At 46.6% G+C, this 14,274-nt stretch overlaps 1 protein-coding gene across 2 annotated transcripts in view; it reads right to left on the reverse strand.

The window, feature by feature from the left end:
* Positions 1–3,402: 3,402 nt before the first annotated feature.
* The window catches only part of armh3 (armadillo like helical domain containing 3), a 123,596-nt gene continuing 112,724 nt past the window's right edge, over positions 3,403–14,274 (reverse strand). For both annotated transcript variants that reach the window (XM_078413349.1, XM_078413350.1), the window contains 2 exons: positions 6,769–6,885; positions 3,403–4,324 (listed from right to left, as the gene is read on the reverse strand). In XM_078413349.1, coding sequence (XP_078269475.1) covers positions 4,232–4,324; positions 6,769–6,885 — 210 coding nt within the window. In that variant the 3' untranslated portion in view covers positions 3,403–4,231. The remainder of the gene's footprint in view (positions 4,325–6,768; positions 6,886–14,274) is intronic.

Genomic DNA, 14,274 nt, shown 5'->3' on the forward strand with positions numbered 1-14,274 from the left:
CTCCCTCTACACTGTCCCATCACACACTCCCAGGGCAGGGACAGCACGGGTTAGATACAGAGTGAAGCTCCCTCTACACTGTCCCATTGAACATTAAGGTAAATGCAGTTTTGACTAGATGCAGAGCATAGCTCCTTTTGGAAATTGTCTTGGCTTCTAATTCCACCACGTTCATCTGAAAAAATACCAAGTATGGTGGATACACAAAAGGACCCAAAGTGCTGGAGTAACTCAGCGGGTCAGGCAGCATCTCAGGAGAACATGGATAGGTGATGTTTCGGGTCGGGGACCTCCACTTTGGGTCCTTCCGTGCATTAACCATCAGCGAGTTTCATCACGTGACAAGAAACAGACCTTTGATCTGCAGTATTTTTTTAGACTTTTCCTTAGACTTTTCGAGACAGTGCGGAATTGGGCACGTCAGCCCACCGAGTCCTTGCTGACCAGTGATCACCCCATAAACTAGCACTATCCTACACACTAGGGACAATTTTCAATTTTACCAAAGCCAATTAACCTACAAACCTGTCGGTCTTTGGAGTGTGGGAGGAAACCAGAGCACCTGGAGAAGACCCACGTCTTCTCAGGGAGAACTCCTTACAGCCAGCGCCCGAGGTCAGGATTGAACCTGGGCCCCTGGCGCTGTAAGGCAGCAACTTTACCGCTGCCTCCCCTAACAGCTCGTTATTTTTTTGTGGTGTTTGATCTGTGAGTTAGTACAAGGTCTTCTGAGGTTTGCTTGCTTACCTTGTGTAGTGTTGATGAGATAGCTACCTTTGCCTGGAGCCGTGCACATCCCTCTGATCTCCTGTAGCCTACCTTCAACAACGTTTGGATGCCCAACGTCTGAAGAGGGCGAGTATGCGTCACATCGAGTTGATGGATGGACACTGAATGCGTTGCCTTTATCTGAGATGGGGGTGGGGGTTGGTCAGACATGGCTCTGTGTTGGGTGACCGTGGGTTCGAGTCAGTCCCTGGAGAGTCGAGCATGTAACCGCAGTTGCTGGTCCGTCCAGTCTGACACTGAGAGAGAGCACGGTTAGAGATGCCACCCCCCCCCCCCCCCCCCACACCATCAAGACTGATACTACCCCTCCAAACAAAGCTACGTTTATAATCTGATCCATTTGTCATGACATCACTGGTGTTGAGAATTATTGTGGAGAAGATGTCACCTATTATCCCAAAGTGGCACGGAAGTGAGTTGCTGCCTCACAGCATCAGAGGCCCGGGTTCGATCCTGACTATAGGTGCTGCCTGTATGGAGTTTGTATGTTCTCCCTGTGACCGTGTGAGTTTTCTCCAGGTTTATAAATACATGTTATAGAAGCAGAATTAGGTCATTTGGCCTATCAAGTCTACTCCGCCATTCAATCATGGCTGATCTATCTTGTCCTCTCAACCCCATTCTCCTGCCTTTTCTCCATAACCCCTAATCAAGAATCTATCAATCTTCGTCTTTAAAATATCAATTGACGGCCTCCACAGCCGTTGGAGGCAATGAATTCCACAGATTCACACCCCTCTGACTGCAGAAATTCCATCTCATATCCTTTGTAAAGGTACGTCCTTTTATTCTGAGGCTATGGCCTTTGGGCCGAGTCTCTCACTAGTGGAAACTAGTGTTCCGGTTTCCTCCTACATTTCAAAGACGTTCAGGTTTGTAGGTTAATTGGCTTCTGTAAAATTGTAAATTGTCTCTGGGGTGTAGGATAGAGCTAATGTACTGCGTGAACGCTGGTGTGGAAATGGTGGGCCGAAGGGCCTGTTTCCATCTCTGAAGTCTAAAGTAAAGTCTAAATTGTGTTCTGTGGGTCAGAAAGTCAAGGATCCAGAGTTTAGTTTAGTATCGTCACGTGTACCAAGGGACTGTGAAAAGCATTTTGTGGCAGAGGTGGAGGCTGATTCCGAGGTCCAGGAATTTGGAGATGAGTTTGGATGAGATTACGTTGTTGAAGGCAAAGCTACAGTCGATAATTAGGAGTCCAACGTAGGAGTCCTTGTTGTCTACAACTTTATTGTGCAACCGTTGCGCTACAATACTGAGAACTATATTCTGCACTCTGTATCTGCCCCTTTTGCTTTATCTATTGTGTGTGAGTTTGACTTGATTATATATTATGTACCTATTCTATGGGATCTGTTTGGATAGCATGCAAAACAAAGCTTTTCACTGTTCCTCGGTACAGGTTATAATAATAATCCTAAACGACATCATTAATTTCTGAACCTTTCAGTACATATAATTGCAAGTTACATTTCCCTCCATTTGTTTAGTTTAGTTTAGAGATGCTAAATTTGAACAGGCCCATCGGCCCACCGAGTCCATGGCGACCAACAATCACTCGTACACTAGTCCTATCGTGCACACCAGGGGCAATTTACAGAAGCTAATTAACCTACAAACCTGCACGTCTTTGCGATGTGAGGAAACCGGAGCACCGGGAGGCAACCCACGCAGTCACAGGGAGAACGTTTAAACTCCATACAGACAGCACCGGTGGTCAGGATCGTACCTGGGTCTCTGGAGCTGTAAGGCAGCAACTCTATTGCTGTGCCATCCTCAAACAGCAACTATACTTCAGAGACACTACTGGAATTCACATCTTGAATTAGAGATAGGTGCTAGTGGAATGCGTCCGACACCTTCCCTTTTATTGAGGACGAGCAGTAATGTCCAGCCTCTGCAGTGGCTCATTTACTAAGTGGCCCATGTGCTGTGTGGGGAAAGTACTAGAGAGTAAGAGATGAGGTTTGCAACCAGTGGGTAACATTGCTACCGCCATGTACTAAGGCAGGGCAAGACTACACGACAAAGGAGAGTACTTGTTACAGCAAACAATGCCATTACCCAAGTCAAGAAAGCAAAGAGTGTATTATTTTATTTTACGGCAGCACAGAGGCACAGCTGGTAGAACCGCTGCCTCACAGCACCAGACACCCGGGTTCAATCCTGACCTCGGGTGCTGTCTTTGTGCAGTTTGCACCTTCTACCTGTCTCTGCGTGGGTTCCCTCCGGGTGTTCCGGTTTCCTCCCACATCCTAAAGATGTGCGGGTTTGTAGGTCAATCGGCCACTGTAGCGTTTAGGGAGTGGATGAGAAAATAGGATTGTACAGAACTAGTGTGAACGGGTGACTGATGCTCTGCATGGACTCTGTGAGCCGAAGGGCCTGCTTCTGTGCTGTGTCTTCCAATCAATCGATTTTGTGGAATTTTGAAAGAAGATGATGCCAGTCACGAGGTGTCAGAGGGACTGATGCACAGGCACGCTGATGCTGAACCCACGATGGTAAGCCTACACACTGCACACTAGCTTAGACAAGCCATGGACAAGGTGGGCCGATGGCCCCGTTTGCATGTGGAATGACTCTATGAAAGGGACGTCGTGCGAGGAAGGAGGATGTGTGACATCTCTTTATTTTCAGACCACGTTCCACACGGAGGTTACGGACGCTGTATCGATTACCTCCAGCCATCAGTACTTCCAGTAAACACAGTAACTAAAGATCAACACTACATAGAAAGGAAAAAAAAACCCACTCCAGCACACTGGGGGGTTGCCCCACAACTGGCTATGCCTGTGACCAGCTAACTCAGGACCTCATTCCCAGCTCGAGAGTCACTTCCTCGCAAATGTGTGTCGGCAGGTTACACTGGGAACTGGGTGCGAGTGAGTGGGTGTGGGACCGATAACTCAGACAGGTCAGAGGCTCACCGGCCCGAAATGTTCCTCCCCCCCCCGGACGCCACCCAAACCGACAAGTATTTCCCGCATTCCTCGCGCTTAACTCAAACGCAAGGAACTCTCACGCTTGCGAGTCTGCAGTTACCGCCCTTGATGAGGAGAGGTGAAACCAAACCGGCAGAAGGTGGAATAAAGTTATAGGTCAGACAGAGTTGGTGGTGATGGGGGGGGGGGTAAGTGGGGAGGGGGGGGGGGTTGACAGAAAAGTTTGCGCCAGGCTGATGAGACCCCATCTCAGCTCCACGAAGATCGTCACAAGGAGAACTAAAGGAGATGCATGTAGGTTGGGGTGTAATATCTGAGCTCCTCTCCACAGCGCTGGGGACAGGTTGGGTCTGGTAGAAGTCACAACAAAACAGCTGGCAGCCACAGACACCGAAGGAAGACAATCCCATTGTTTCTTTCGACAAGTAAAATCCACCCGGGAAAAAGAGGAAGTGGAGGCGTCCGTGCCTTGGGGAAGGACGAGATGGGAGTCCGTCTCAGGATATGGAGGAGAATTCCTTCAGCAAGATCTCCTGACTCAGAGTGTTCACAGCAAGGTTCTTCCTCACGTTAAGACTGATGGAGCGAACCTGCAGGAACAAACAGAGAATCGACTCAGAAATTGTCTCCAGGAGGATGAAACTGTGGAATTATTAATCGGAGGTTAAGGATTGATAGACTGAAAATACTTTATATCCAAAGTCACAACAAAAAACACTAAAAGCATCGCAAGATCTCAAATTAATAGTTCAGAAGTTGTGGGAGCAGAATCAGGCGATTTAGCCCAGGTCTACTCCGCCATTCCATCATGGCTGATCTATCTTTCCCTCTCAACCCCATTCTCCTGCCTTCTCCCCATAACCTCTGACACCTGTAGCAGATGCGACATGGGAATGTCCTTCAGCCTACCAACACCATGCTGACCAAGATGCCCCATCTAAACTAATCCCAATTGCCTGCCTTTGGCCCATTTCAATATCATCATCATCATCATCATATATATACAGCCGGAAACAGGCCTTTTCGGCCCACCAAGTCCGTGCCGCCCAGCGATCCCCGTACATTAACACTATCCTACACCCACTAGGGACAATTTTTTTTTTTTTAACATTTACCCAGCCAATTAACCTACATACCTGTACGTCTTTGGAGTGTGGGAGGAAACCGAAGATCTCGGAGAAAACCCACGCAGGTCACGGGGAGAACGTACAAACTCCTTACAGTGCAGCACCCGTAGTCAGGATCGAACCTGAGTCTCCGGCGCTGCATTCGCTGTAAAGCAGCAACTCTACCGCTATGCTACCGAACCTTTTGGGCAGCACATTGGAGCAACGGTAGAGTTGTTGCCTTACAGCACCACAGACACGGGTTTGTTCCCGATTATGGGTGTTGTCTGTATGGAGTTTGCACCTTCTCCATGTGACCGCGTGGGTTTTTTACGGGTGCTCTGGTTTCCTCTCACACTCGAAAGACGAACAGGTTTGTAGGTTAATTGGCTTTGGTAAAGTTGTAGATCGGACCTAGTGTGCAGGATACTGTACGGGGTGATCGCTGGCTGGTACGGTCATGGTGGGCCGAAGGGCCTGTTTCCACACTGTATCTCTAAAGTATAAAGGGCCACATAAAAGGTAAGAGATCATGCATTGAGGGGAATATATTGGCAAGGATGGGGAACTGTCTAACTAAGACCAATTTCAACTTGGCACATTGCAACTAATGGGGTAGACAGGGATCAGGGCTTCAAACATTTCTAATCTACATTAATCACTTTTATGAGTGGATTATGAGCAGAAGTTGCTGGTGGATGGGAATGCAAGTTTTTGCATTCTCTTTTGAGAGTATTGAAAGGCCTAGATAGAATGGATGTGTTTCCACTTGTGGGGGAGTCTAGAACCAGAGGCCACAGTCTCAGAATAAAAGGACGTTCCTTTAGAAAGGATACGAGGAGGAATTTGTTTAGTCAGAGGGTGGTGAATCTGTGGAATTCATTGCCACAGACGGCTGTGGAGGCCAAGTCAATGGGTATTGTTAAGGCAGTGACTGACAGCATCTTCATTACTATGGGTGTCAGGGGCTAAGGGCAAAAGGCAGGAAAATGGGGTTGAGAGTGAAGGGTAGATCAGAATGGCTGAATAGACTTGATGGGCTGAATGGACTAATTCTGCTCCTATAACATGAAGTTATCAGCACACAGTCATTGCAGAGGAATTTAGTGTCATTGAGTGAATTATAAAGGTACATGGATAGGACAATTAGACAGTACAAGAATAGGACAAGTTTAGAAGGATATGGACCAGACACAGGCAAGTGGGACTAATGTAGATGGGACATGTTGGTCAGTGTGGGTAGGTTTGGTTGAAGGGCCTCTATCCACACTGTATTACTCCATGACTATGAGTATAGAAGTCGGGAGGTCATGTTACAGTTATATAGGACATAGCAAGGAAGGTCCGTGTGTCAGGGCTAACATTACGAATGCAGCAATGTGGGTTTTATTGCAGGAGTGTAAAAGCTCCAGCTTGGATTATTCCTGGGGCATCCTGTTGTCAGCATGGAAGCGCGGTTTATGGCTGATCGTATCCTCTGATATCCGCAACTGGCCTCAAAGCTTTGAAGTGTTAAGAAGAATATCTTGCCATATGGACTGCCCTTTGTTCCCAAGAAAGAAGAGGTCACGATGGACACGACGGACACGGAGGTCCCGAAAGACACATAAAGATTTATAGGGCATTGTAAACTTGCCATATAAGGCAGTGATGGAAAAATACTGGCACATGTATTTTGGGTATAAAAGGTGTGTAAATGGAAGCTTTCGGGGAGAGAGACTACACTAGCTTCCTGAGCGTTTCTAAACGCTCCGGTATCTAAGCTCTCTCCCACCTGGGTGAGTAGAATAAAGAGGTTAAACGAATTCGGTTGTCTGCCTGTTTTTTCTAATAGGTCACGGACTACAACACGTGGAAGGTTCTGATATCTTGACAGGGCCAAGAGATGCAGGGTCTTTCCTCTGGTTTCTCGTGAACTCCTTACTCACCAACTCTTTGAAGAAGGCTGCTTCCCTGGGCTGCTCTGAGTAGCGCTCGTATTGGTCCAAGCCGTCCTGCAGCTTCAGGGTGAGTGTGTCGTAGTTGGAGCGCACAACCTCCAGCACCTGGAGAGATGGACACACATATTACTGAGGTACTGGGGCTTGAGTCTACATGAGGCAGGGCAACGTGGGGAGGGGAGGAACAAGATCAAAAAAATAATAATTGCACCAATTATTGTCACTGGATCATGGATTTATGCTTTGGAATTGAATCTGGTGGCAGTTTGGGATTAATCATTTTTGTACGCACTGTTCCCTCATCCCCCCCCCCCCCCCCCCCCGCTTCTGTTTCCGCGCTGTATCTCTCAAGTCTAATGTCTAAAAGTCTTGTGCAGATTGTGAGATTGCGAAAGGTTTGACAGAAATTCAAGTTATTTTTGAAAAGGGAGAATCGACCCCCCCTTCGCTTGTGCAAGTGCCCAGGGAGCCTGCTGGGTCCCATTACCAACACTTCTCTCCATAGTGCTAAATAGCTAGCTCTTGTTACAGTGGGAGTAGTGGCCCACAGTGGTCAATAACAGAGCCCCACCACTCATTGGCCTGTCTTCATTTCATCCTCACAGCTTTATGAAAATAACAAGCTGCTAACGAGACTGCCGAGCAGTCCCATAATACGCTGCCTGCTGTCTAGGGAACTGGGTAATTAGACTTGTCTTCAGTTCCCCCGAAGCGCAGAGTTATCCAAGATGTTTAGAAATGCAGTCGTACCATTGGAAACAGGCACAAAACCATCACGGAAGTGAAGCATGATTACGTAAAACAACACTAATTTTTCACAACGCTTTTAATATGGAAAAGTGTCCCAAGGTATTCCACTGGAGTGTAAGACACATATGGAGATACAAGATGCCAGATAAGAAGTCACTGAACAAGGTCAGAACTCACGGAGTTGAGATGACTCCGGGGGTAGAGGATTAGCTAACGAACAGAAAACAGAGGGCTGGGATAACGAGTCTAGTTGGTAAACTGCAAACTAATGGTTTTTGCTGCAGGGATTAATGGCGAGGATGCAGTTATTTGCAGTCTGTGCTAATGACAGGGAGGTAGGGACAGAATGTACAAGGACATTTTAGAAAGAAATAGTGGGCCGAAATTTGGGAATATGTGAGATTATTCACTTTGGTAAGATTAACAGAAAAACAAAAGTTTAAAATGAGGGAGATGACACAGTGCTACTGCATAGGGGATCTTTAGTTTAAAGATATAGCTTGGAAACAGGCCTTTCAGCCCATCAAGCCCATGCCAACCATCGATCACCCATTCACACTAGTTCTATGTTCTCCCACTGTCTCGTCCAATCCCTACATATTAGGGGCAGTTTTCCCAGAGGCCAATGAACCTACAAACCCGCACATCTTTGGGATGTGGAGGAAACCAGAACACCCTGAAGAAATTCTCCCTGGGACCACATGGATTTTCTTTGGGTGCTCCGGTTTCCTCCAACACTCCAAAGGCGTACAGGTTCGTAGGCTGAATTTCTGTCAATTGTAAATTGTCTCTAGTGTGTAGGATAGTGCGGACTCGTTGAGCCAAAGGGCCTATTTTTGCGCTCTATTGCTACAGTCTAAAGTTCAGGCAAAGCGTCATCCTTACTTGGTCAGCTCTGTAGAACTCTTCAATGATGTTTGAAATAGCTCAACAACCTGTTCAGTTCACAGATGGGCAAAGGATCATCCTGGCCAATGATAACCACATCTTCATAAGTTTATATGTTCTGAGCAGAATTAGGCCATTTGGCCCATCGTCTACTCCGCCATTCAATCATGGCTGATCTATCTTTTTCACTCAACCCCATTCTCCTGCCTTCTCCCCCTAACCCCTGACACCTAATCAAGAATCTGTCCATCTCTGCCTTCAAAATATCCATTGATTTGGCCTAAACAGCTGTCTATGGCAATGAATTCACCACCCTCTGACTAAAGAAACGCCGCCTCATCTCTTTTCCAACGGTACGTCCTTTTATTCTGAGGCTCTGCCCTCTGATCCTAGACTCTTCCACTAATGGACACATCCTCTCCACATTCACTCTATCCAGGCCTTTCACTATTCGGGAAGATTCTTGTGGACAGATTATAAAGTGTGACAGTAACTGCATGTCCAAAACTCTTCACTGGCAGTAAAGGACTTTGGAAAGTTCTGAGGTCACCCGAACAGATGCACGCGTTCTGTTAGAAACACATCATTTTGGTTGCGTTTCAACAGCACGTTCATCTGACTTGTCACCGACCATGATGCTGAGCTGTGATCGTCATCCTGTCGTTTGAACTCAGGCCTTAGATGAGAACGGAGGAACATAAACCCATCTGAGTGCCATTCAACAGTGGGCGGGTACAGTGGTGTGGCGGTAGGGTTGCTGTCTTACAGTGCCAGAGACGCGGGTTCGATTCTGACCTCGGGTGCTGTTATTGGGTCCATTTCCATTTAAACCTTTCCCATCTTTCCGGAGAGTCGATAATGCTCGGAGACTGTCACCTTTTCCTTGGGTCCCTCTCATCCACTGCTACTGTAAGTGCTGTACTGGTTGCCAAACACTTTAACTTCCCTTCCCATTCCCACACTGACCTTTCTGTCCTGGGCCTCCTCCACTGTCAGAGCGAGGCCAAATGCAAATTGGAGCAACAGCACTTCAACATTTCGCTTGGGCAGCTTACAGCCCAGCGATATATTGATTTCTATAACTTCCAATAACCCTTGCATCCCCCCTCTCTCTGTCCCTCCACACCCTAGTCGTCGTATTAGTTTCACTGTCGTCCTGCTGAGTTTCAGCTTGTGTTACTCGTCACCTTCCCACAGCCAACAATGGACCATTGTGGGCTCCACCTTTCCTTGATTATCGTTGCAGGCTTTGATCTGTCCTTTTGCATATCTTTCATTCATTTGTTCTATGTACTTTTTCATATCTCTCGTTTCCCTCTCCCCTGACTCTCAGGCTGAAGAAGGGTCTAGACCCGAAAGTTCACCTATTCCTGTTCTCCAGAGATGTTGCTTGGCCCACTGAGTTACTCCAGCCTTTTGTGTCTATCTTCGGTGCAAAACACCATCTGCAGTTCCTTCTAATATAAGAGTATTGGTCATTTAATTTAAAATGCAGGATGCTTAATCCTAATTGCTTCTGTGATAATCCTGCCTATTAAGTCTCTTATAAATGGATATGGGCAAAGGTCATTAATGCTAAAGACAGGAATTGACTCATTCCTGAGCTCAAGATACCTCAAGAGAATGTGTTGCAGAATTTCAAAATAATCCCTTTTAGTTGCGGCCCTGACTGGAATCGAGCCAAATTGGAGTCGGGGGCATTGAACGTTCAGTTGAAGGATTAACAGCATCGAGGCTACTTACATTTGGTTTTCAATCATTTTTCTTCATTAGTTCTTTGAAAGCAACCCTCAGTCCGAAATGGCCCTAGTGAGACCGCACCTGGAGTACTGTGTGCAGTTTCGGTCTCCAAATTTGAGGAAGGATATTCTTGCTATTGAGGGCGTGCAGCGTAGGTTTACTAGGTTAATTCCCGGAATGGCGGGACTGTCATATGTTGAAAGACTGGAGCGACTAGGCTTGTATACACTGGAATTTAGAAGGATGAGAGGAGATCTTATCAAAACGTATAAGATTATTAAGGGGTTGGACACGTTAGAGGCAGGAAACATGTTCCCAATGTTGGGGGAGTCCAGAACAAGGGGCCACAGTTTAAGAATAAGGGGTAGACCATTTAGAACTGAGATGAGGAAAAACTTTTTCAGTCAGAGAGTTGTGAATCTGTGGAATTCTCTGCCTCAGAAGGCAGTGGAGGCCAATTCTCTGAATGCATTCAAGAGAGAGCTAGATAGAGCTCTTAAGGATAACGGAGTCAGGGGTTATGGGGAGAAGGCAGGAACGGGGTACTGATTGAGAATGATCAGCCATGATCACATTGAATGGTGGTGCTGGCTCAAAGGGCCGAATGGCCTCCTCCTGCACCTATTGTCTATTGTCTATTGGCTCCTGAGCACCAGAACTTGCTCGTCCATTATGGGCGGCACGGTGGCGCAGCGGTAGAGTTGCTGCCTTACAGTGCCAGAAACCCGGACTATGGGTGCTGACTACGGGTGCTATCTGTATAGAGTTTGTACGTTCTCCATGTGAACGCGTGGGTTTTCTCCAGGTACTCCTGTTTCCTCCCACACTCCAAAGACGTACAGGTTGGTAGGTTAATTGGCTTCAGTAAAATTGTAAATTGTCCCTGGTGTGTAGGATAGTGTTAGTGTGTGGGGATCGCTGGTACAAACAGCAGAGAACAGTACAGCTACAAATTGCTGGAGTAGCTCAACAGGTCAGGCAGCATCTCTGGAGAACATGGATAATTGACTTTTCGGGTCGGGATCTTTCTTCAACTATGGACCTTGCAAAAGGTTGCACAACATACTTTAGTTTGCAATATGGTCAGATTTACCTAGTATAACATCAGACTGAAGAAGGATCTCAACCCAAAATGTCTTTAGATTTTAGAGATACAGCGTGGAAACAGGCCCTTCGGCCCATCGAGTCTGCATCGTCCAGCGATCATCCTGTACACTGGCATTGTGCTACACGCTTGGGACAATTTTAGCAAAGCCAATAAACGTACAAATCCAATTAACGGACACCGGAGCACCTGGAGAAAACCCACATGGTAACAGGAAGAATCTACAAACTCAGTACAGACAGCACCCGTACTCAGGATCGAATCAGAGTCTCTGGCACTGTTCCACCTTTCCACTGTTCCGTCAGGCTGCTACTCCACCGCTGTGCCACTATGCCGCCATCTCTGTTGTCTGTGCATTTCCATTTACAGATGCTGCCCGACCTGCTGAGTTCCTTTAGCACTTTGTTCTTTTTCCTGAAGCTTCCAGCACCTGCAATCTCCTGTGCGCTGTATCCTGCCTCATCTTAATGGCAGCTGTACACCTTTGACACCCCTACTCACCAAATGTTCAATACATATCTGGATGGATTTCTATGTTCTGCACTCTGTTAATGAGGGAGCAGAATTCCTACCCATTATAGAAACATACAACAGAAACGTGCAGCAGTAGGCCATTCGGTCCTTCGAGCCAGCACCGCCATTCAATATGATCATTGCTGATCATCTAAAATCAGTACTCAGTTCCTGCTTTTTCCCCATATCCCTTGATTCCTTTATCACTAAGAGCTAAATCTAACTCTCTTAAAAATATCCAGTGAATGGGCCTCCACTGCCTTCTGTGGCAGAGAATTCCACAGATTCACAACTCTCTGGGTGAAGAAATGTTTCCTCATCTCAGTCCAAAATGGCCTACCCCTTATTCTTAAACTGTGACCCCTGGTTCCCCCAACATCAGGAACATTAAGAATATTATATGTTTCTATAAGATCCTCTCTCATCCTAAATTCCAGTGAATACAAGCCGAGTCGACCCATTCTTGCATTATATGTCAGTCCTGTCACCTCGGGAATTAACCTGGTGAACCTACGCTGCACTCCCTCAATAGCAATAATGTTCTTCCTCAAATTAGGAGACCAAAATTGCACACAATATTCCAGGTGCGGTCTCCCCAGGGCCCTGTACAACTGCAATAGGACCTCCTTGCTCCTAAACTCAAATCCTCTCACAATGCAGGCCAACATGCCATTAGCTTTCTTCACTGCCTGCTGTACCTGTCACTGCACGCTTACTTTCAGTGACTGATGTACAAGCACACCCAGGTCTCGTGGCACCTCCACTTTTCCTAATCTGACACCATTCACATAATAATCTGCATTCCTGCCTTGCCACCAAAGTGGATAACCTCACATTTATCCACATTATACGGCATCTGCCATGCATCTGCCCACTCACCCAACCCTGCAGCCTCATAGCATCCTCATCGTAGCTCACACTGCCACCCAGCTTCATGTCATCCGCAATCCTGGAGATGTCACATTTAATTCCCTCGTCTAAATCGTTAATATATATTGTAAATAACTGGGGTCCCAGCAGCAAGCCTTGCGGCATCCCACTAGTCACTGCCTGCCATTCTGAAAAGGACCCGTTAATTCCTACTCTTTGCTTCCTGTCTGCCAATCAGTTCTCTATCCATGTCAATACCCTACCCCCAATACCATATGCTCTAATTTTGCACACTAATCTCTTGTGTGGGACCTTGTTAAAGGCTTGTTGAAAGTCCAGATACAACTTTGGCTCTCCTTTACCATTCTACTTGTTATATCCTCAAAAACTTCCAGTAGATTAGTCAAGCATGATTTCCCCTTCATAAACCCATGCTGACTTTGATCGTTCCTGTCACTGCTTTCCAAACGCGCTGCATTAATAATCGACTCAACCATCTTCCCCACTACCGATGTAAGGCTATCTGGTCCATAATTCCCCATTTTCTCTCTCCTTCCTTTCTTAAAAAATAGAGTTACATTGGCCACCCTCCAATCCACAGGAACTGATCCAGAGTCGAGAGAACATTGGAAAATGATCATCAATGCATCCACGATTTCTAGGGCCATCTTGAGTACTCTGGGATGCAGACTACTGGGGATTTATCTGCCTTCAGTCCCAACAGTAAACCTAACACCATTTCCTGACTAATATGGAATCCCTTCAGTTCATCCCTCCCACTAGATCCTCGGTCCCATGGTATTTCTGGGAGATTGGTTCTGTCTTCACTAAGGAAGACATAAAGTACTCGTTTAACTGTTCTGCCTTGTTTCCTATTATAAATTCACCTGTCTTTGATTGTAAGGGACCTACATTTGTCTTCACTTTTCCTTTTTACATATCTACAAAAGCTTTTAGTCAGTTTTTATATTCCCCTGCAAGCTTTCTTTCATGCTCTTCCACCCCCCCCCTCTTAATTAACCACTTTGTCCTCCTCTGTTGAGTTCTAAATTTCTCCCAGTTTGCTGCTTCCTGTGGCCAATTTATATGCCTCTTCCTGGGATTTAACACTATCCTTGATTTCCGTCGTTAGCTACGGTTGAGGTGCCTTCCCCGTTTTATTTTTAACCCTTTAAGTATAATTTGCCAGTCTCTGCCTTCAAAGTCTCCTTGCCCCAAGTTCAGGACCCTAGTCTCTGGATTAACCGTGCCACTCTCCATCCTAATGCAGAATTCCACCATGTTATGGTCACTGTCGCCCAAGGGGCTCTGCACCACAAGATCGCTAACTAATCCTTCCTCATTACACAATATCCAGTCTAGGACGGCCTGTCCTCTAGTCGGTTCTTCTACATATTGGTTTAAAAAACCATCCCGTATACATTCCAGGAAATCCTCCTCCTCAGCACTGTTACCAATTTGGTTGGCCCAATCTGTATGTAGATGCTGGCTCGAAGGGCCGAATGGCCTACTCCTGCACTTATTGTCGATTAAAGTCACCCATGATAGCTGCTGTACCTTTGCTACACGCATCCCTAATTTCCTGCTTGATGCTATCCCCAACCTCCCTACTGCTGTTTGGTGGTCTG

This window comes from Rhinoraja longicauda, chromosome 16, assembly GCF_053455715.1.
Source record: "Rhinoraja longicauda isolate Sanriku21f chromosome 16, sRhiLon1.1, whole genome shotgun sequence".
Classification (NCBI taxonomy): Eukaryota; Metazoa; Chordata; class Chondrichthyes; order Rajiformes; family Arhynchobatidae; genus Rhinoraja; species Rhinoraja longicauda.